General features: G+C 39.1%; 1 protein-coding gene across 12 annotated transcripts in view; it reads left to right on the top strand.

The window, feature by feature from the left end:
• slc25a21 (solute carrier family 25 member 21) overlaps positions 1 to 21,377 on the top strand; it is a 477,243-nt gene that overhangs the window by 389,734 nt on the left and 66,132 nt on the right. For 9 of the 12 annotated variants that reach the window (XM_048538456.2, XM_059649193.1, XM_048538455.2 and 6 more), the window contains one exon: positions 15,001 to 15,084. The exons of 2 other annotated variants lie outside the window; for them this stretch is intronic. In XM_048538456.2, the coding sequence (XP_048394413.1) occupies positions 15,001 to 15,084 (84 nt within the window). Of the gene's footprint in view, positions 1 to 15,000; positions 15,085 to 21,377 lie in introns of those variants that run through there. One more of the 12 variants, XM_048538462.2, reaches the window with a different exon arrangement.

The following is a 21,377-nucleotide window of genomic DNA, read 5'->3' as shown; positions in this document are numbered from 1 at the left end:
ATTGCTTTAAGAAACAGTCTCTGATGAACTGTAAAATTTTATCCTTACCCTTGCCAATTTGATTTGTCCAGCCATTATGCAAATTAGAATTTCCCATGATAATTTCTTTATTCATTAATGCGATGAGGATATCACTGGCTAGACAGCATTTATTGTCCATCCCTAATTGCCCAGAGGGCAGTTCAGAGTCATCCATATTGCTGTGGGCCTGGAGTCACATGTAGGTCAGACTAGGTAAGAATGGAAGTTTTCTTCAAAGGACATCAGCGAACCAGATGGGTTTTTTCCACCAATTAACAATGGAATTATAGTCATCATTAGACTCTTAATTCCAGTTACTTTGTTAAATTCTTCAATAAACTTTTATTGAATTATAGCGTATTCTCACATGCATACGTTATTTCCTGATTTATACCTTGTCTCACAGTGAGACAACATTTTGGGAGCTGCAGATGGTTCCTATTGGCAATGTCTTTTCCCTGCTGTTCCTTATTTCTATGCAAACTGATTCCACAGTATAATATCTTACACCTTTAACCGATTCCACATCGTGATTGATTATAGCTCTAATTCTAGTCACCACTGCACTGATGCCTTTATTTATGAAGAAAACCATCCCTCCATCTTTTCTATTGGAAGCCCTTACTTCCAAATGTCAAATACTCTTGAATATTGAGTTCCTACTTTTAGCCACCCTACAACTATATAATAGCTATCAAGTCACATTCATTTATTTCTATTTGCACCATAAACCCTTCTATCTTGTTACAACTGCTGCTCGTATTCAGGTAAAGAACCTTAACTTTGAGATTTCACCATTATAATTTACTCTGCTTTTAATTCCTACTGCATCTTCCTGTTATATTTTCAGCCCCTTTCTATCACACTTTAATTATTGCTCACCTCTTCACCAGCTGGTATCTCCACTCTAGTTTTTAAACTTCCCTTCAGTTGGAGCCCCATCCAACACCTTAAGTATTTTAAAGGCCAATCTACAATTGTTGTTATAGGATTAAACAGGACACTGGTCCCAGCGTGGTTCAAATAGAGCTGGCCCAATGGAACAGATCTCTCTTTTCCCAGTGGTGTCAATGCCCAATGAATGGAACCTATTTCTCCCACTAAGTCATGCAGTTACCCATCTAATCCTATGTACAAAATATCAATTTTCATACAAAATAGCCTTCTGCTCAGATAGCCTTATACTTTATGATTTTTCCCCGAGCTGCTCATAATCCCAAGGCAGAACCACGTTTGTAGACATGCCTTTGCTGTTGGTACCACCCACAACTGGATGTTCCCCTCCTATTCCAAATTCCTCCAGCCCTGAAGAGATGCTCTTAACTTTAGCACTGGGGAGGTAACCTGGCCATATGGACTCACTATCTTTTCTGCAGAGAAATTTTACTAGTGTATCTTTGCTGTTATTTTAGGAAACAGGCTGAAACTTTTTTTGGTTTTATGAAAAGAGATAGACGGCTTCTGACTTGATAGGTCTTGAACTCTAAACAGAGTGAAGGTAAGTTTGCTTTCAGGCTATTTCAAATTAGAAGCCAGTACTCATATAAGTTAATGTGGTTTTTTGCCCAAATGCCTTATGATCCAGGGCTGTCTAATCTTCAGTGAGGATTCTTTAAAAGCAATTATTGGCATTTACTTCTGCGCTGTAACCATGACCTGAAGTGGTATGAGGTACGCAAGGATGAGACATGGGTCACATAGTCCTGAGGAATTCAATGAATTTTTTATTCTAGCCTATGTTATAAGCATAAATATGCTACAATCAATGATGCTTGCATGTCTGTGCTCTTGTTATCAATTATGTTCTACTGTATATAATGGACCAGACCAAACCCCCTCCAGATATGTCACGGACATAGTCTGGACTCTAACTTCTATCTTATTTAAAGGCAAGTGTAAGGTGTTGTGTTCCAGCTGTTATGCTACTCGGCTTTAAACAAAACACACTTTGTTCTTACCCTTCAGTTAAAGTACAAACAAAAGAAAGAAGAATGGTTTAACGTTAACTCCATTGGAAAATTTAATAGAACCAGGCAAGCTGGTTGTAGTTATTGAAGGCCACTCAATCAGCACCAAGACATTTCTGCACAAGTTTGTCAGGACAATGGCTACATGTTTAGTTGTTTTATGAATGACAATTAGAAGGTAGAAGTGAAGATGCTTGTTGGTGATTGTGCATTTTACAGTGCCATTCACTGATAAGTTGCAAGAGACAAGTCACATTTGTGCAATGTAATTGCAAGACTATAATTTTCTCCAACAAGAGGGGATCCAACTAACTTCCCTTTCAGTAATTTAGCCAAATTACTGTCACAGACCCAGTGATCAACTAACCAAAAGCTTAACTGCCATATGTATATAATGTAGCGACAAGAGGAGGCCAGAGTCTGGTAATTTTGTGCCAAACAACTTGTTCCCTGACTCTTCAAAGCATATCCACAAGCTACAAGCAGTATGATGGTGGACTGTTCCACCTGACTGGGTGAGTGCAGTTCAAACAACATTCATGAAAGTCAAGACTATTCAGGATCTAGCAGCCTATTTGATCAGCACCCCATCTACTATCTAAAACATTGACTCCATCCAGTACTGGCAGACAGTGGCAAGAGCATGTACTAAAACAGGCACTCACCAAGCTTTCTTCAACCATAACTTCCAAAACCGGACCTTTTCCACATTGAAGGACAATGGGTAACAAACACACAGGAACACAACTACCTGCAGATTATGCTCCAAGTGATACATCATCATGAGTTAAAGCTCTGCATTAAATAACATGGCCTGCTGTCAACACTTCTTGTTACACATCTTGTCCTTACACCAGGCTAGTGGTGTAAGACTAGTTGGTTGACTACTAGTTGGTAAGACTAGTTGACCAGACTGATTGGTCAAGAATTTAGCACGGAATGACTGTCCATAGATTCTTGTTTGATTGAAAAATACACACTATATGGACTCATTCTTATTTGTAAATGTCCTATGTGTGAAAATGTATATTTCTAGTGTTCATAAGTTAGCCACTGTGAAACTCTAATGATCTTAAATTGATTGTTAGCCTAATTCTTAACATAGATGTGATTCTGTGGCAAATGGTGCTCAATTACAGGATCTTATTTAATGTTGGACTCTGTGTTCTATGCATTGCAAGCATAGATTGGTTGGGCATGGTCGGCATTCTGCCTATTGTGAACAATCAAAGAAGTGATGTTTGGTACATTCCAGCAAAACATGTAATCTACATATCTGAGAACACATCATCAGAAAATCATTTAGCTTGCTGGCAGTATCCTGTTTGTGGACATTACAACTTGTGTTGCTGCTATAAGGTCAAGGTAAAGTCACTATAGTCTTAGCAGCACATAGGGCTGCTCTGTCATTTGAGGGAGGTGACTGCTGCTGATGTTTTAACCTGAAAGTCACCATATGTTAGACATGGGGAGAAATTAAGAAGGATAATCCTTCATGTTTACCTCAGCCAATGCAGGAATAGAACCCATGCGGTTGGTGTCACTCTGCATCACAGACCAGCCACCCAATCAACTGAGCTAACAGGGATGTTATTAAACACCTCTGTAGGTGGGACTTGAACCTGGGTTTCTTGGTCCAGGGGTAGAGACATAGCCACTGCATCAGAAGAGGGCCCAGTGTATTACATTAGACGTGATTCCACAATTGGCTAAAACCTGCTGATCAATCCTGCTTGCCCTAAGAATCAGTCAGCCCTGAAGTGTGGCGACATAAATTACATTTTTTCATAAGCAGGGCCCTGTCCTTTTCAAACAGATGAACATGTCAACACATGGCTTTTTTTAACAAAGCAAAAGCTTGAGGGTCAGTCATTCTGTGGTATATCTCCAGTAACAATACCTTGAATAATTGAAGTCCTCCTGCCTGGTTTAAATTTAAACCAAAGCTTGGCAGTTAGCAGTGCTCTGGTGCATCATAAATGGCTCACTTGCCAATCAATCAGCGACCTCTTCTCATGAAGTATAAATTATTCATCACTTTGAGCTTCAATATTCTTGTGATTCTGTCGTGATAATTACAAGATGAAAAACTTTAACAACAAATCACTTTCATCATGTCACCAGAGCTAATGTCGTTATTTCCATCATAACAATCACAAATAAGCCTATCCTTAACATTATATACTTCCAGTCAGCCAGTCCTCCAAACAAACCAACACATTACCGCCACATGTATTTCCATCCTGTACTAGGGGGTGCCTCTTCCTTCAACAAAACTCAAGTTCTACACTATCAGTGACTACTTAGAACTGTATTGCTTTTCCTTCACTCTTTCTGGGTCAAATCTTGGGATTCCCCTTCTGAACACAATGACTGCACCTGCCCCAGACAGATTGCAATAATTCAAAAATGTGGCTGACTACTACCACCTTAAGGGCAATTTAAGAGGGAACACATTCATAGAGTAGAATCTCTACAGTCTGCAAACAGGCCATTCACCCCAACAAGTCCACACTGCCCCTCTGAAGAGCATCCCACCCTGACTCATTCCCCTACGCCTGTATTTCCCCATGTCTAACCTAAACATCCCTGGACACTACAGACAATTTAGCATGGCCAATCCACCTAACCGCACATCTTTGGACTGTGGGAGGAAACCGGTGCACCCAGAGGAAACCCATGCAGACGCAGGGAGAATGTGCAAAGTCCACACAGATGGTCGCCCGAGGGTGAAATTGAACCTGGGTTCCTGGTGCTGTGAAGCAGCAGTGCTAGCCACTGAGCCACCGTGTCGCCCAAATGCTGGTATCGTTAGCAATGTCTGCATTCCATTAAGGTCATTCCATTAAGATAAATTATATTTAAAATTAACAGAATTAAGTAGATATTTAATACAGTGTTGGAATTGATTGTTAGAGAGTTTAGAGCTGTGCACTTGGAGGAGTTCAAGGTGGTCAGGAAAAGTAAGACTGGTTTTGTCAGGGGAAACTCATGTCTGGCTGGTTTTATTGGAGTTTTTTGAAGGAGTAACATGTGGATGGGCGTGTCTTCTAAACATATTATGCTTGGATTTCTGAGGCATTTGGTGGGATACTAATTCAAAAGTTGTTGCAGGGGGTGAAAATTTATGTTGTGGTAGAAGAGTGTTGGTGTGGTTGGAGGATTAGTTGACTGGAAGTATATAATACCAAGGATAGGCTTATTTGTGATTGATAAGCTGGAAATAATAAGACCACCTCTGGTGACATGATCAAGGGGTTGGTGATGAATAAGGATTTGAAGATTCTGCTGCCAGAGAGTCTAAGGGAGGATAAGAAGACACAGAAATCAGAGGAAAGGAAGCATGATCACTTGAGATGGCAGATGGAAGCAGTGAGTTAGCTGAATGGAACCAAATGATTGTGAGTGGAGATGTTATAGAATTGAGAAGGACATTGACTCATCTTGTATCATTTATCCACCCTTCTGCTGTGCTTTACTCAGAGCTTCACAAGTAGTTTTCACTTCATGTTTCATAAAGTTCCTTTTGAATATTACCTGACAATATTTCGGGCTGAGCATTCCAAATTACAACATTGTTCTTCCAGTTAGCCCCTATATCTTTTACCAATCATCTAAAATCTGTCCTCTCTGGTTACTGAGATAATGGGAACTGTAGATGCTGGAGAATTCCAAGATAATAAGATATGAGGCTAGATGAACACAGCAGGCCAAGCAGCATCTCAGGAGCACAAAAGCTGACGTTTCGGGCCTAGACATCTGCTCCCACGATAAGACATTCCACCCCGGCACATCCCAGATGTCCAAGTTCTTCAAGGACCACAACTTGCCCCCCACAGTGATCGAGAACGCCCTTGACCGCGTCTCCCATGTTTCCCGCAACACATCCCTCACACCCCGCCCCCGCCACAACCGCCCAAAGAGGATCCCCCTCGTTCTCACACACCACCCTACCAACCTCCGGATACAACGCATCATCCTCCGACACTTCCGCCATTTACAATCCGACCCCACCACCCAAGACATTTTTCCATCCCCACCCCCTGTCTGCTTTCCGGAGAGACCACTCTCTCCGTGACTCCCTTGTTCGCTCCACACTGCCCTCCAACCCCACCGCACCCGGCACCTTCCCCTGCAACCGCAGGAAATGCTACACTTGCCCCCACACCTCCTCCCTCACCCCTATCCCAGGCCCCCAGATGACATTCCACATTAAGCACAGGTTCACCTGCACATCTGCCAATGTGGTATACTGCATCCACTGTACCCGGTGTGGCTTCCTCTACATTGGGGAAACCAAGCGGAGGCTTGGAGACCGCTTTGCAGAACACCTCCGCTCAGTTCGCAACAAACAACTGCACCTCCCAGTCGCAAACCATTTCCACTCCCCCTCCCATTCTTTAGATGACATGTCCATCATGGGCCTCCTGCAGTGCCACAATGATGCCACCCGAAGGTTGCAGGAACAGCAACTCATATTCCGCCTGGGAACCCTGCAGCCATATGGTATCAATGTGGGCTTCACCAGTTTCAAAATCTCCCCTTCCCCAACTGCATCCCTAAACCAGCCCAGTTCGTCCCCTCCCCCCCACTGCACCACACAACCAGCCCAGCTCTTCCCCCCCCCCCCACCCAATGCATCCCAAAACCAGTCCAACCTGTCTCTGCCTCCCTAACTGGTTCTTCCTCTCACCCATCCCTTCCTCCCACCCCAAGCCGCACCCCCATCTACCTACTCACCTCATCCCACCTCCTTGACCTGTCCGTCTTCCCTGGACTGACCTATCCCCTCCCTACCTCCCCACCTATACTCTCTCCACCTATCTTCTTTACTCTCCATCTTCGGTCCGCCTCCCCCTCTCTCCCTATTTATTCCAGTTTCCTCTCCCCATCCCCCTGTCTGATGAAGGGTCTAGGCCCGAAACGTCAGCTTTTGTGCTCCTGAGATGCTGCTTGGCCTGCTGTGTTCATCCAGCCTCACATTTTATTATCTTGGAACTCTCTGGTTACTGACTGTTTTCCTACTAACGAGATCCTCCTTTGTTACTCTGTCACAACTGTTTATGATTTTGAACATCTCTGTCAAATCTCCTCTTAGCTTTCTCTGTCCTAAGAAGGAAAAGCCACATCATGTCCAGTTTCTACGTGAAACTGATGTCCCTTTTCTCCAGCACCATTCAAGTAAATTTCTTCTGCACTCCACCTAAGTCTTCAAGATTTTTCTTAACGTGTGGTCCCACGGCTGACCACACTATCAATAATTTTTGGACTGTACAGTACTTAAAAAAACATTGCTGCAAAGAGACATGATATCAAAACATTTCCATGTGCATTCAGCAGGACTGCAGTTCAAGAAAACCAACTTTTGGAATGGAAAGAATAACTTATATAGCACGAGAAGAGGATGCTGATTGCTTGCATTGTGGTTGACATAGTGATGCAGCATGACCTGTTGATTAAAATTCAAACAAGGCAAGTATGATGGGTCAGATGTCGTTGCAGGGATACAATAATGATAGCCTGTGTTTATAATGTGTCCTGAGTGAAAATATACAACTTGTGGATTTTTTTTTGCCAAAAAATAGAACAGAATCATTTGTGAAACAAAGTGTACCTTTTAGTATAAACATGTGAATCTTATTAAAAGCACAACTGATAATCTTAAATTGGTTTCTATTGTAATTCTTAGTGAGTTTGGATTATTTAGTAAATGTTGCCAGTCGTGGAATCTCATCTCCTGTTGGGTGCTATATTTGGGTTTTGCATGCAGGTGCTGGGTGAGCATGGTTGGCTCACTACTTACTCTGACAGTCAAAGGGATGTGTTGTTTGATGTGACCTGCCAGTGATTACAAAATATAACGTACATTCCTGGCATCGAACTAGCACAAATTAATATGGTATGCTGAACATCTTTTGGCTTGATGGCAACATCCTGTCAATGGCAAATATCTCTTGTGTCTTTATTGCAAAGTTTCAGTCTAAGACAGTTAACTTCATCTTTTGCTAAAATTTTCGAGACATCTTCCCCTTTCAGGGTAATCTGAGATAGACTTTTCAGGCATGAAAATGGCCCTTCTGTGAGTTTGCATTAGATATAGTGCAAACTCATGAAAGATTTGATCAGTGCAGTCATTACTGAACAGAATCACGCTATCTTAGCATCAGGCTTACATATTAAGTACATAGTTCCATGTATGAGATTGCCAGTAAGGCTGATGTTGTAATGCAAGGAACTGTAGGAATCCAAGGCATTGACTAGTGAACATAGGCTTGTGGTTGATGGTAGTGAAAAACAAACGGTCACGTTTCTGGACTGGCACATCAAGGGAATTGATTTGACTGCTGCATTTCAAAGGTGAATCTGAGTGCAGGATGGAATCCTCTATGGTATATCAGGAAATTCTTAGATGCAGCTACAGATTCAAATTCAGTCAATATTTCATCTACATGTTAGATTATGCAATGGGTGGGAGATTAATGGTTGAAAACATATTTCTAATGGAAAGTGACAAAGATGCTATCGAAAACTTGGTGAAGAGGGGACCTCATGGTGTCATAGTCCATTTGGGAATAAGTGGTGTAACTGAAATGGAACTCAACTACACAAATTGCTAAGATCATGCATTTGGTTAAAAACAGAGTCCAATACTGTAAGCACAACTGGATCACCATTTTATAGTGACCTGGTACAACTGGTAATGGCTTCCATTCATGAATAGGCCATCAGTGTTGGAAGGGCACAAAGACCTAGCTTGGCCATCAATATGTAGGTGTTGCATTTGTTTGCTGACAGTGAAGGGATCCTTTCTAATGTAAGTGGAAAACTTACTTAAAATTATTGTGTTATGTCTTATAGTTATTATTGCATCATAGCATGTAAACTGAGGCTGTAAAAATCTCATATTTCATCTTACCTCAGACCACTTGAAGCATAACTCAATATTTGCCTGGACATCTGAAGAGTGTAACATGTCTACATGATAGATAGTTGTATTCCATGTCTGTTGGATTCTTCAATATTAGATACCTACACCCAGTTTGTAACATTACTGGAGCTGAAAACAAATGAGAAACAATTATTGAAGGGGTTGAATGCTTTCTAGTTGAAAATTGATGCTTGGTTGAGAAATACTTCATAATATTTTCCCCAGTGACCATTGACTGCCTCCCATCCTTGCTGGACTCCCCTTGGTTCTCAGGGCTTAGATTCAGCTTCACAGTGCTGAGTGACGTGGTAAGTTGTTGGTGTTCATGAGCTGTTGAACCTCCTGCAAGCTTATATCTGCCTTTTGTTATTTATGTCATAAGTGTTATGTGAACTGTTGCCTGTAGAACTGCTACATTTTAGCTAGAGGGAGGTTTCCTGTAAATGAATATTTTTTGCTTGTGAATGAGATCCTGTATCACTTGTCATTTTCATCAAACCAGTCATAATATTTCCTGGTTGAGAGAGCTTCTTTGAAGGTGATTGTTGTGGTGGACTTTTGGTCAACCAGGCACTATGGAACACTGTAACTCCTGTGATCAATGTTTAGAGGGTAGCAGTGCAGCATTATCCTTCATGGAATCCTTGAGATCTTTGGTGTTAATTTTTTTTGTATCATTGCTTCTGTTCCTTCACCTATTTGAGCAAGTAGAGCTTGATGTTGATAGAGGGTTGGATAAAGCAGTGATCATTCCTGCTGTCATCAATATTTGTCATGGCATAGGAGACCTAGACATCTGTGTAATCCCTTAGTCAAATGATCACACAATAAGCAAGATATCAATGCTTGAATTGTGGGTGTTTCTGTGAGCTCTGATGCTGGTTTTACTGACAGAATACACATCGTAGATATTTCATAAGGGGGATGAGTCTGTTGCAATGATCTTTAATATTCTTTTATTGTGTATCACACCCTTCTAGAGATTTGTGTCCTTCCCAACTCCAACTAGGATCAATTTGTCACCAGTGTAGGAGTGCGTGCGTGTGTCTGTGTGTGCGTACGTGTGTTTAGGTGAGAAAAGCATGCTGATTCTTTGTTAAGGCGAGTTGTGCAGCCATGAGTCGCTTATGCATCCTACAAGTGGGGCCACGGAATGCCACACAAGCTTACTTTTTATGGTGAAGCCCACTCCATGCAGATGTTGTTATTTTGAAAGACTGTTCCAGATCACCTTGTTTAATTCGTCTTCTAAAACACTGTGTCTCAATGGGGTAGTGGCAGTGCTAATGTTGAAGTACCTGAGCTATGATATCAACATGACCCTCAAATCTGTATTTCTTGAAGCTGGCCGTGAAGGTGCTGATATACCAGGTCCCATGGTATATTTTGATAAGCGGAGGATATCTGTACATCTTTTTTTCAATGTTGGGTACTTCTAGCATAGACTTGCATGTGGTCTCAGCAGAGAAGGGACTTGATCCAATGGCAAGGGCATTCCCAAGACAATAGGATGCTAGACTATGAGACATTAGTATCTCTGTACATGACCATATTCCAGTGTGCATGTAATTTGTTGCCAGGTAAAGACTCAAATTGAGAAATCTGCAGTGTACTGCAGATGATTTTGGAGTCGAATTGCAGAGCAATGTTAACAGAATGCAGAAATCACCATGTATCAACACAAATTACATAGCCTGCCTATCAAGTTTGTTGCAGTTCACTGAAAACATACACTATGGTGAAGAGGAGACTTAGGCTATTTCTTCTGCATAGGCAGTTAAGCTGCTCTGAATCTCGAATACATTCTGTATCTCAGTAAGGTTTGCTGATGATTAATTGTATGCATGAGGTATGAGGACGTTTGGTAGCACAAACCATAATACATAAATAGTTCATGTGAGAAATAAATAATTTATAAAAAGAACAGAAGATTTATACCTCTCAATGCAATTGTTGATTCTATTTGAACAGAAGATATTTAATAAATAGATATTTATTTAGTTAGTATACTGAATGACACGCAAATGAACAAATTTTGAACCAGCCAACATATTTCTGCAATTAATCTTACTCATGTTTAATTTGTTTGTCATTGAAAGTATTTCACTAATTATTGGATGATTTGAAGCTTTGAGTACAATTGTCAAAGGAACCTTTTACAACACACAAAATGATAAATCTTCAGGAACCAACAGATTCCCCTGTGGGTTCTGTAAACAATTTTGGTCAGCCTTAGTTCACTATTTATGGAGTTAATTAGACTCTTCAAAAAATGGCTCCTTTCCAACCACAGTAAAAGTAGTACTTGTCTGCAGTATTTATAAAAATAAACCTTTTGGATTATGGTTTCTATTGACCAATGTCATACTAAGGAAACATATTAATTTCAACTTTTCCAAACTTTGAAAGGAATCAGTTGAAGAACTAAGGACTAAATTTAATAATGATCAAGTGGAAATTAAGTAAATATATGCAATTTTGACAGCTGTACTGTTGTCGAAATAGTCTTCTCCTAGTGGTGTGAATTTGAAATATTCTGGAAAAGTAATTGTCCCTTACAGTAACTTGCTGAAATCAATCCTGACCACTTTGTACCAGTAAAAATTCACCCTATTCATCAAGAGAACCTTTTTAACTTTCCCATTGTTTACAGGAACTAAACAATCTTTATTTTAACCTTACTTTCTCTACTGTTTTAAAGATGAATTTTATCAACAGTTGCTAAATTTAAAAAATTTAAAAATGTATCAAAGTTGTGGTGTTAAAGTTGATTTTCTTTTAATCCTGCCATTTTATTTTCTCTTTACCGGATTTTAGAACTCAAACATGCCAATATCAGATGAATGACATGAGCACTATGCAAATTAAGATGCCAAGTCTGTTTGCATTTTCATCCAACATATACTGAACTTGGTCTGAAATGTAATCCATAAATGTATTGATTTATGATTTGATTCAGGTTGAAGGCAAATAATGAAGTAGCACTTCTAAGTTTACCAACTTGAAGATACAAATTGCTTTTATTTTTACAAGTACTCCTTCCACAAAAGCATTTAGCACTTTGTTTTACAATCAGTTCCATTTGACCTGTAAGATTTGTTTATGAATGTTGCCTATTAACTGCAGAATCTTGTAAATGTCCGAGCAATGTGGACAATGTTGAAATTTGTGGCAGAAATGGGCAAGAAGTCCGAGGCCTAGTTCAACATTGCTTGAATTAGCTCGAATTGCTAATTAAGGAAGACTATAGCATGATAAACACCTATCAGTGGTCCTTCTCGCGTCACTAATACTCAGCTTCCTATCATACCGAACTCACCAAAAAAGATAGATGTCAAGGAAATCAGAGAGGGTACATGGTGACTTCAGCTTCCACTTACTCCAAAATGACCTGTATATTGAAGACTGGGCACCAACATTTCAGGGCATGCCCCTTTTCAATCTCTGCCCATGGAAGCCAGCATCAGCCAAGCAGCAACCACAACATGTCATGCCACATCTTGACTTAGTTATAGTGTGGAAAATGACTTAAATGCTGCATGTTGGAGCTCCCCAATACTTGACATTGCAATGTTGCTGCTATGCTTTGTCCATATGGACACATGCAGCTCAAGGATTGGAACATGGTGCATTTCAGGGGTCTTAGTTTGCTTTTTCATGCCCACTGACATAACAGCTACTTTGATGCTCACACCATCTCTCCTGTACTGTGCCTTGCCTTTTTTCACATTGTTGCCTCATTCTGAACTTGATATCTCACAATATTCCCTTCTTGACTTGCCCTTTAGTGCAGACAAAAAATCAGGCAGTCTGTAATATTTTCCAGAAATTATCTTTCCAGGGTGCAGACAGATTGTTGTCTGGCATTATACTAGATTAATGTCACACCTGCAGTATGTGCCAGCAGCTTATGCACAAAATGCACTGAATGTGCCCTTCAATTAATGACCATGCCATAAAGTCTAAGGGGAGTTGACCTCAGTCAAGCTTATGGGATCTATGGCCAGACAGAGGATATCAGCACAGTAAGTCAATGGCATTGTCTGATATCTGTCCAATCTGCTGCTAGGAACATTCAAGTTTAGCGGCTCATAGCATTACAATCTAGAAGTGGCCTACAGTCTAACCTTCAAATAAAGTCAAACAGTCTGGTTCCAGGCTTGGGTCCTCATGGTAACTGCCAGGTTGTCTGTGAAGACAGCTAGACGCACACATGTCTGTATGTGTGTGGTACAGATAGCACTTGGTGGAACCCTTCAGCCATTGTAATAAAATGTGAGGCTGGACGAACACAGCAGGCCAAGCAGCATACGAACACAGCAGGCCAAGCAGCCTTCAGCCATTGATCTAGTTTGCCTAGTGACTCCAACAAAACGACCTGCTGTAGATGTATATTGTACAAGCCACACACAGTCAGAAATTTTAGAGATAATAGAAATAATAAAACTTTCTATTCGCCACTGCCCTCGCACCCAACTGTTTCTTTCAGTTCACCCAACTATACTTTTGATTCATAGCCAATACTCAGTTTAATTTGTAATCTTCAATGACATTGTAAAGACTGCTTAAGGCTAGGATTTGTATTCGACATAGTTAATCAATACATGAAGTTCACACCCAGAACTCTCTGATTACAGATGCCTTTAACCAGCACTGTAAGTGGCTGATAAATGCAGATCTCATATTGCTCACAAACAGCCTGATCCCTGAGGGAAAAAAAATATTCTTCACCCACCCTGATGTGGCGGCAGCCATTTTTTAATTTCCATTCTGCATTTATGACTGAAATGGGATGGAAGGCATCAAAGACAGGCCTGCATAGTGTGATTTGCAGGCCCAACATGTCTGTCTAGGTGACCAATTCCCACCGCTTCCCCTCAACATGTAGGCTCCTTTCTGCTATTACCTACCTGTCACCCCTATCAGGTTTGAGTTTCCCAAAGTTCTCACCCAACCCTTATATTTCATCTTCCCACTTTATCCCATGGGCTCCAGGCCTACATCTTAGCTATGCCAAACTTCATTTTGCACTGCCCTTGTTAAAGCCATGGTTGCAGTGACTGTGGATAACTGCACACCCACCCCTTTGTGCAGTATCCCATACCCTCCCATGCTTTATTGTCTCTGCCCTCTTTATATGTTGAGTTGCTCCTTCACAATTAAAGTACACTCTGAATTCTATCGTATTACCTCCAATCCCCAGAATTCATTTACCCAACTTCCCTGCCACTGTGGACCCTCTTGAACAAACAGATCCCCAGAACTGACCATTGCCTACAATCCTCACTGACTTGAACTGATAGTCCTGACTGATGACTAAACAATCCCCTGATATCTGTGCAGTACCCTGACTGACGTATTGCTAACCTTTGACTCTGAGGAATGCTGCGTAAGCTTCGCAAATAGCAACTCTCGGTGCCATCTACCGCTAACCAATCAACCTAAGTTTGGAAATGCATTTTGTGAGTTAATTTCTCCTCCTGAATTGGAGAATGTAGGAATTCCAAATTGTAATAGTTTATTCATTGACCTGTTACAGAATTTTCTTGTGCCATTATACAAAGTCCTTGTTATTTTTAAAAAATTAGAATTTTCATATATTTTATAATTTAAATCAAACAAGGGATAAGGAATTTCATTTATGATTACTGGTTACTGTAAGCCATTTATAGAAACTAAAAGAATAATATTCTACCCAACAAGCCTAGATTTATACAATCATGATATTATTTTTCTGGAGAGCAAAGAATAGGATGATTGTTTGCTGCTACACAATATCTATGCAGATGCATTTTTAATTGATAATAGTTGCTAACTCCATGCCAAAATAATCAAACAATTAGCACCCTCTTTCTTAAAGGATATGTCAATTTAAACAGTATGATTGGTTTTCTTTCATTTCAGTCAAGATGAGTACAAGACGATGAGCTTCAACTTCATATTTCTCTTTGGAAATACATTTTTTTCTAGCATGCTTTAGCCATGTTATGACAACAATGAATGGAAATAGCTTGTACTTGATTCATTTTTAGCCAGATTTATTAAAATTTAATTAAAAATTAAATTTATTAATATTATTCCTAGGTTCCAAATTCAAAGAGGGCAAGGTGATGCCACCAGTTACAGGAGTCTTGGCCATTGCTTTAAAACAATGTTTCATCAGGAAGGGTAAGGCTTTTGATTCTAATTATCCAAGAATTTGATTTGTGGGAATGAGGTTTTTGAACACGGACGGTATGTGAGCTAATAGAAGCGTATAAATGAGCGTAGAGCAATTGATAGATGTTAAAAAATTATTCCGATTTTAATTTCTTTGTACCATGCCAACACTCCAAAACAAGTATTTTGCTTTTTAATTCGTATCAATACAAGAGGGTCAGTTAACTTAACTGGCCAGGTAGTTGGTCAGTGATGCCAACAATGTGGGTTCGATTGCCACACCAGTTGTGGCTGCCATGAAAGATTCTCATTCTCAATTCCGCCCCTTGCCTGAGAAGTGGTGACCATCAGGTAGTCGCCTCTCTTTAATGAGACAGCAGCTGTATGAGCTAGCTGGACTATGGTAACTTCATTATTACAAAATGGAAAAAGAAAGAGTTGCATTTATAGATCTTGTCATGATCACTGCTCAAGGCATTCCACAACCAACAAAAGTATGTTTTGAAAAGAAGTCACTTTTTTAATGTGGGAAATACAATATTTCATTTGTGCTCAGCAAATGCACATCTTATAGCAACATGATAGTGACCAGATTGGATAGATGCTATAAATGTGCAGAAACTCTGAGTTAATGGAAAAATTTTGAGGCACCAATTACAATGTAATTCACACTAGAGAGGTGGATAGCCCTAAGCATAACTTTGGTGATATGTCATAATATTAACTTGTTTAAAATTACCTAATTTTATGTACATTCATGCAAAGACTTTGAAGACGCTCAAGACAAGAACAAATAATTTGTTGGGAGTACTGACTCAAAATATTAACTTTCTCTTTAATTTCTTTCTTATGATAACTTCGACTGTTCTATATAGGATAAACTACTACTTGTTCCTGAATTCATGCATAGACAAAACTGTTTCCTTAAAGTTAGACATTTAAGTTGAGGCTAAGTAAGCTCAGAAGTGAACAGGAGATTCATCTGTATTACGCCATGAAAGTGTGAGACAAATACTTGCCTTGAACTTGACTCCACTTGCCTGAAGTCGTCAGTCCCTGCATCATGATTTGTATTGCCAATTTAAATTCCATGGAAGTTCGTCTTACTGTCATTTAAATAGAAACTGGCCTTGGCACTCTTATCACTGACTCAGAGTTCTAATGTTGTAAAACAAACCAAGACAAAGTAATAGTCAGATGAAGCTTCTATTCTAAGCCAGCAAAAAGAATAATCTACTTGCATGATGTCCAACATTACATTATGTATTGTCGATCCAATTATGCTTTATTGGACTTTCAGTAGATTTGTCTTGAGAAAATTTCTTTGATTTTTGGAGCTATAATTAAATCTGCATCCCATTTGGGTATCCATTTGAATCAGAATCATCTATATAGTTGGCTTTTACCATTATTTTTTAAAATTTTGAACAAATTGTCCTATTAACTAATGATCAAAACTTTAGTTCATTTATTTTAATTACTACTTTTGTAAAGTAATATCTCTGGATTGCTAGATTCTCTTGTTCTAGGCCACACTCAGAAAATGTTAAAGGGTAGTGACATCCTATATTTATTTTCTCTTCTCCCATTTCTCTTCAATTCCACCTTCTGGGAAAATGCGTGAAAAATCAGCTGAGATTTTTTAAGTATTGTCTGTGCAATGGCTGATTCTTGTCCTTCAACTGAAAGGCTTGGTCTGATCATCCTGTGGCAAAATGCAAATAATATAGTTTAAAATTGCATTAACAGGGCATTCATATTGTGCTGTTCTTTCTGCTCATCATCTGGATGCTTCGGGCAGATTTCCAGTTTACAAGTTCACCTCACTACCATTAGAAAGTAAAAGAAAAAGTATTCTGTTTGCACTGGTGTAAATTCACATTTAATTCATAAATGAGCACTGAGTTATTCAGAGTTAAAAAATGCAACATTAATGCAGTCACCTTAATGCCAACAATGTCTAGATGAGGAATTAATTATTTTTGACTCTCTTTATTCATTCATTTTAATACATTTTCCCATTTCATTAATAGTAAAATCTTACTTATTTTAGTCTTGATAAGTGGTGATTATATACTGTAGTTACTTTGTAGATGATAAATGGTGATTAGATACTGTAGTAAGTTTGCAGACAGCAAAAGTGAACCCACTGGGAATGCATTTGTTTATTGAGAGCTGACAGTTTTATAGCCTGCATAAACTTGTTCTTGTGCTAGTACTAGGAGCAAAGATGATTGTGTGCATGTGGCAACATAAGAGTGATTAGTGGGTTTTTTTATTATCTCTGTAGGACAGTATCTTACTGGCATCTATAAACTTAAATAACTGAGTTTAAGATCAATTATTGAAGTAAATAGTTGTTTTGAAATTAAATAACTATAAGACAACTGACAAGATTATTCTTATTGTCTTCTGAAACTTTACTTTTTAGTTGGTTGTTATATTCTCAAGCTGTAATGTGGGGGTGGGAGAAAACTACTAAATTAAACTTTACAGGCATTGCTGCTTAAAGATAAAGTAAGCAGCTTTGTGACGCATTTATTTTCTTGCATTTTGGAAGTATTTATTTTCTTTTCGTTGTGGTGTCTAACACATGCAGAAGCCCAAAACCATGTTTACAAATCTCTAAATCAAGCTAGCTAGAAATCTGCACTCAAAAGGTTTTATTTTTCCAAAACAGTGTTTGCACTCAGCTGAGGTGGAATTTAGCAGAGTCAAAGATTAAGAACTCCCAGGTGTGCAAAGGGGCAATACTGAAGTTAAATAAGCTAAAACCGGCAGAGGAGCACCGCTGGAGCCAAACCAGCTAAAACTGCACAGTTCACACATGTAATCTACCATTTGACCACTGATTCCTGTTCACAAAAGTCATTGAAATGACTCTCCTTATGCCCAATTTCCTGCCCTTCTCCATAACGTAATTCCCCTACTGATCAAATATCTATCTTAGCCTTAAATACACACAACTCTGTCCTACAACTCTCTGGCAAAGAATTTCAAACACTGTCAAATCTCTGAAAGAAGAAATGCTTCCTATTCTTAGTCTTAAATTGGCAGTAACACCCTCCCTCCCCCCGCACCATGAGGTGGAACATCCTCTTAGTTTTATCCTGTCACATAAGAATCCTGTATATTGCAATGAGATCACCCCTCATTCTTCTAAATTCTAGTGAATGGTGACCCAGTTTAAACTTTGCTCATAAAGCAATCCCTCCATACCAGGGATCATTCTAGTGAACCTTGTCTGAACTGCTTCCAATAAAATAATAACTTAGGTAAGCAGACTAAAGCTGCTGAAAGACTCTAGATATGGTCTCTCACCAACACCTTGTACTGTTGCAGTATGGCTTCTCTACTCTTATACCCCAACCCACGTGAAGTAAGGCCAAATGTTCCATTAATTTTCCTTGATGAACTGCTTCACCAATTTGTGAGCTATTTCCGTTGAATAAAAGCTTCCATCAACTGGAGGTGAAAAGCTTCATCATGAGCTGCTTTCTTCTCTTCATTCTAAGCAAAATTGCAACTGAGCTCAGGGTGGACAGTGCATCCTTTCACCCAGCAACCTGCTATCAAAACTATACTTTTCTACACTGCTTACTGAGAAATATTGAAAATTTGCTTTTAAGTTGCAGATCTGATTGGCTGCAACTAATTGTTAATCAGGCAACAGTGAATTTAAAAGAATAGAAAGGTCAGTTTTTCACATTGGCTGTATTACTGATCTTGTTATGAAGCAGATATACCAGGTTTAAGTCTTCTACCAGGACTTGTTGACCATGGAAGAATCTGTGGAATAATTCAAATAGATGATGTTAGAAATTGTGTTTTGATTTACTGTTTTGAAGTTTTAAAATTAATGGAACGTTAATCATAGAAAAACATAAAGAACATCATAATTTACAATAATCTGCATTACAGAGTTTACAGATTATGTTGTCCTTTTTGTCCTGGACATGTATCTTGATTTACATGTGCTTTCTTTAATATAGTTATTTATATTTCTGAATAACTGTAGAGTTTTATTTTTCCTTGCCATTGTGGCTTGTGCAAAGCATTAAAGTGCTTACCTTATGTTGTTCTCAGGAGAGTGATCAGCTTTCAGTTAGCTGCTGCGTGTGATGAGTCAATGTTCAGGAAGCCAATTACAGTTCAACATACCATTGGTTGACCTGAAATTTGAAGTATGTCTCCTTTAAATTGATTTATGGGATATCTTATGCTCTGAAGTTTTAATGGTATCATGGATCCACCATCCCCCTACCTCTCTTCATTCAGTTAGAAGTTCATGTTTGTATCATTAGGCTAAATTAAACTCTGATGTTTAGAGCCACATTGTAATTCCACAGAGAGAATTTCAATCACAGGGAACAATAACAGATGATAAAAGTTTTCTTAAAGATTTATTCATAGTCTTAAGAATTCTAAAATGAGTGATCTCAACATCATCTATCAGAGAGTACTTGATATCATGTGCTCATAGATACAAAATAATAGGGGTTTTATGATTATTTCTTTATGAATAAAGACAATTATTATAAAATTTAAATCTGGTGCAAAATAAGAAACTTTTATTTTTATTTCATTATATATACTAGGCATCACAGATCTATATAACCCAGTGAAAATATTAAACTTTAGTAGGCTCAATAATTAGATTTGTGTGTGGGATAGCAACGATGCACAATGCTTTTTGATTTATCAGATTTGGACTTCAAGTATTCCCAGATTAGCTATATTGTGCATGGGATTATAAACTGATTCACCCAGCTTTGTAATAATTTTGATTTCTTACACCAATTATCCTTACACTATCTGCTAATGAAGCTTCCAGTTTATCTTAATGTCTATTTGGAGTTTTGCATGTTCTCCTCGTGTCTGTATGCATTTCCTCCGGGTGCTCCAGTTTCCTCCCACAGTCCAAAGATGTGTAGGTAAGGTGGCTTGGCCATGCTAAATTGCCCATGGTGCCCAGGGATGTGCAGGCTAGGTGAGTTAACAATGGGAAATACTGGGTTATAGGGTAACGGGCTGAGTCTGGGATGCTCTCTGGAGAGTTGGTGTGGACTTGTTGGGCCGAATGGCCTGTTCACACTGTAGGGATTCTAGATTCTAAAGAGCAAAGAAAACCTACAGAGAGAATGATGGAAACAAAAGAAGTTCTGGTCCGTATTTTGCAAGGAGTGGAATCTTATGCACTCCGGCCCTTCTTTTGTATGAAAGAAAGGAGCTCGACATTTCTAAGACTGGAGATTTTGATCAGGGCTTCTGACAGTTGTAGGTTTGTGAGGCAAGTTTGGGGTCAGTTCAGTAGTTATTAGGGAGTTTGACTATATGTTTAACTGACTAACTTTTTCTGAGTAGCTTACTTACTTTCGCCTAATTCCATTGGAACCCTCTGATCTCCAATGCGGAATAAAAACTGTCTGGCCAGTGGAAAAAATGGGCCAAGAAAAATAAAGTTAGAGTGTAGGAATTATCTATGGCGGCATTAATGAACCAATACAAAGTATATTTCTATAAATTTCTTGTGTGATTAATTTTAGTACAGTTGCTCCTACTTTTATTTAATTTATCATATAAGTATATGAACACATCTTCCACCAGAAGGGCCAAAAGTAACTACTGGACCAGCCTCAAAGAAAAAGATATGCAAAGAGATTAAAAAGCAAAAACCACATGGAGATAAATTTGACTTGGCCCAGGATGTTATACATTCAAAGCCTCATATCAAAATTTGTATTACTCCTTGTTTGAGCTCGGTTCTAGTGAAGTCAATGGAACTATCAGGCATAGATATCAACAGGCTGACCAATATCATTAACTTTGAGCTACTGTCCACATACATTTCCACACCAGTGAATAAATGTGTAGAGATAGGAGAAGATGATATACCCAAACGAAGATTATTTTTTCTGAATTGTTCATGGCATGTGGGCTTGGTTAACTAGGTCAGCATTTATTGCCCATTCCTAATAGCCTAGAAGACAGTTAAGAGTCAACCACAGTGTTGTGGAACTGGAGTCACATGTAGGCTAGACTGGGTGAGGACAGCAGATTTCTTTCCCTAAAGAACATTAGTGAACCAGATGGGTTTTTATGACAATCAGCAATTGTTACATGGTTGCCATTGGCTAGCATCTTAATCCATATTTTTATTATCATCTGCAATTGTTGGATTCAAACGTATCTCTCCAGGACATTGACTTGGTGGTTCCATATTTTATGTCCAATGACATCACTACACTGCTAGCAACTCCCCATCATGACTGATTATTCAAAATAGTGAGGATGTGGCAACC

The sequence above is a fragment of the Stegostoma tigrinum genome, chromosome 10, assembly GCF_030684315.1.
Source record: "Stegostoma tigrinum isolate sSteTig4 chromosome 10, sSteTig4.hap1, whole genome shotgun sequence".
Classification (NCBI taxonomy): domain Eukaryota; kingdom Metazoa; phylum Chordata; class Chondrichthyes; order Orectolobiformes; family Stegostomatidae; genus Stegostoma; species Stegostoma tigrinum.
This window is presented reverse-complemented; position numbering and strand designations above follow the sequence as displayed.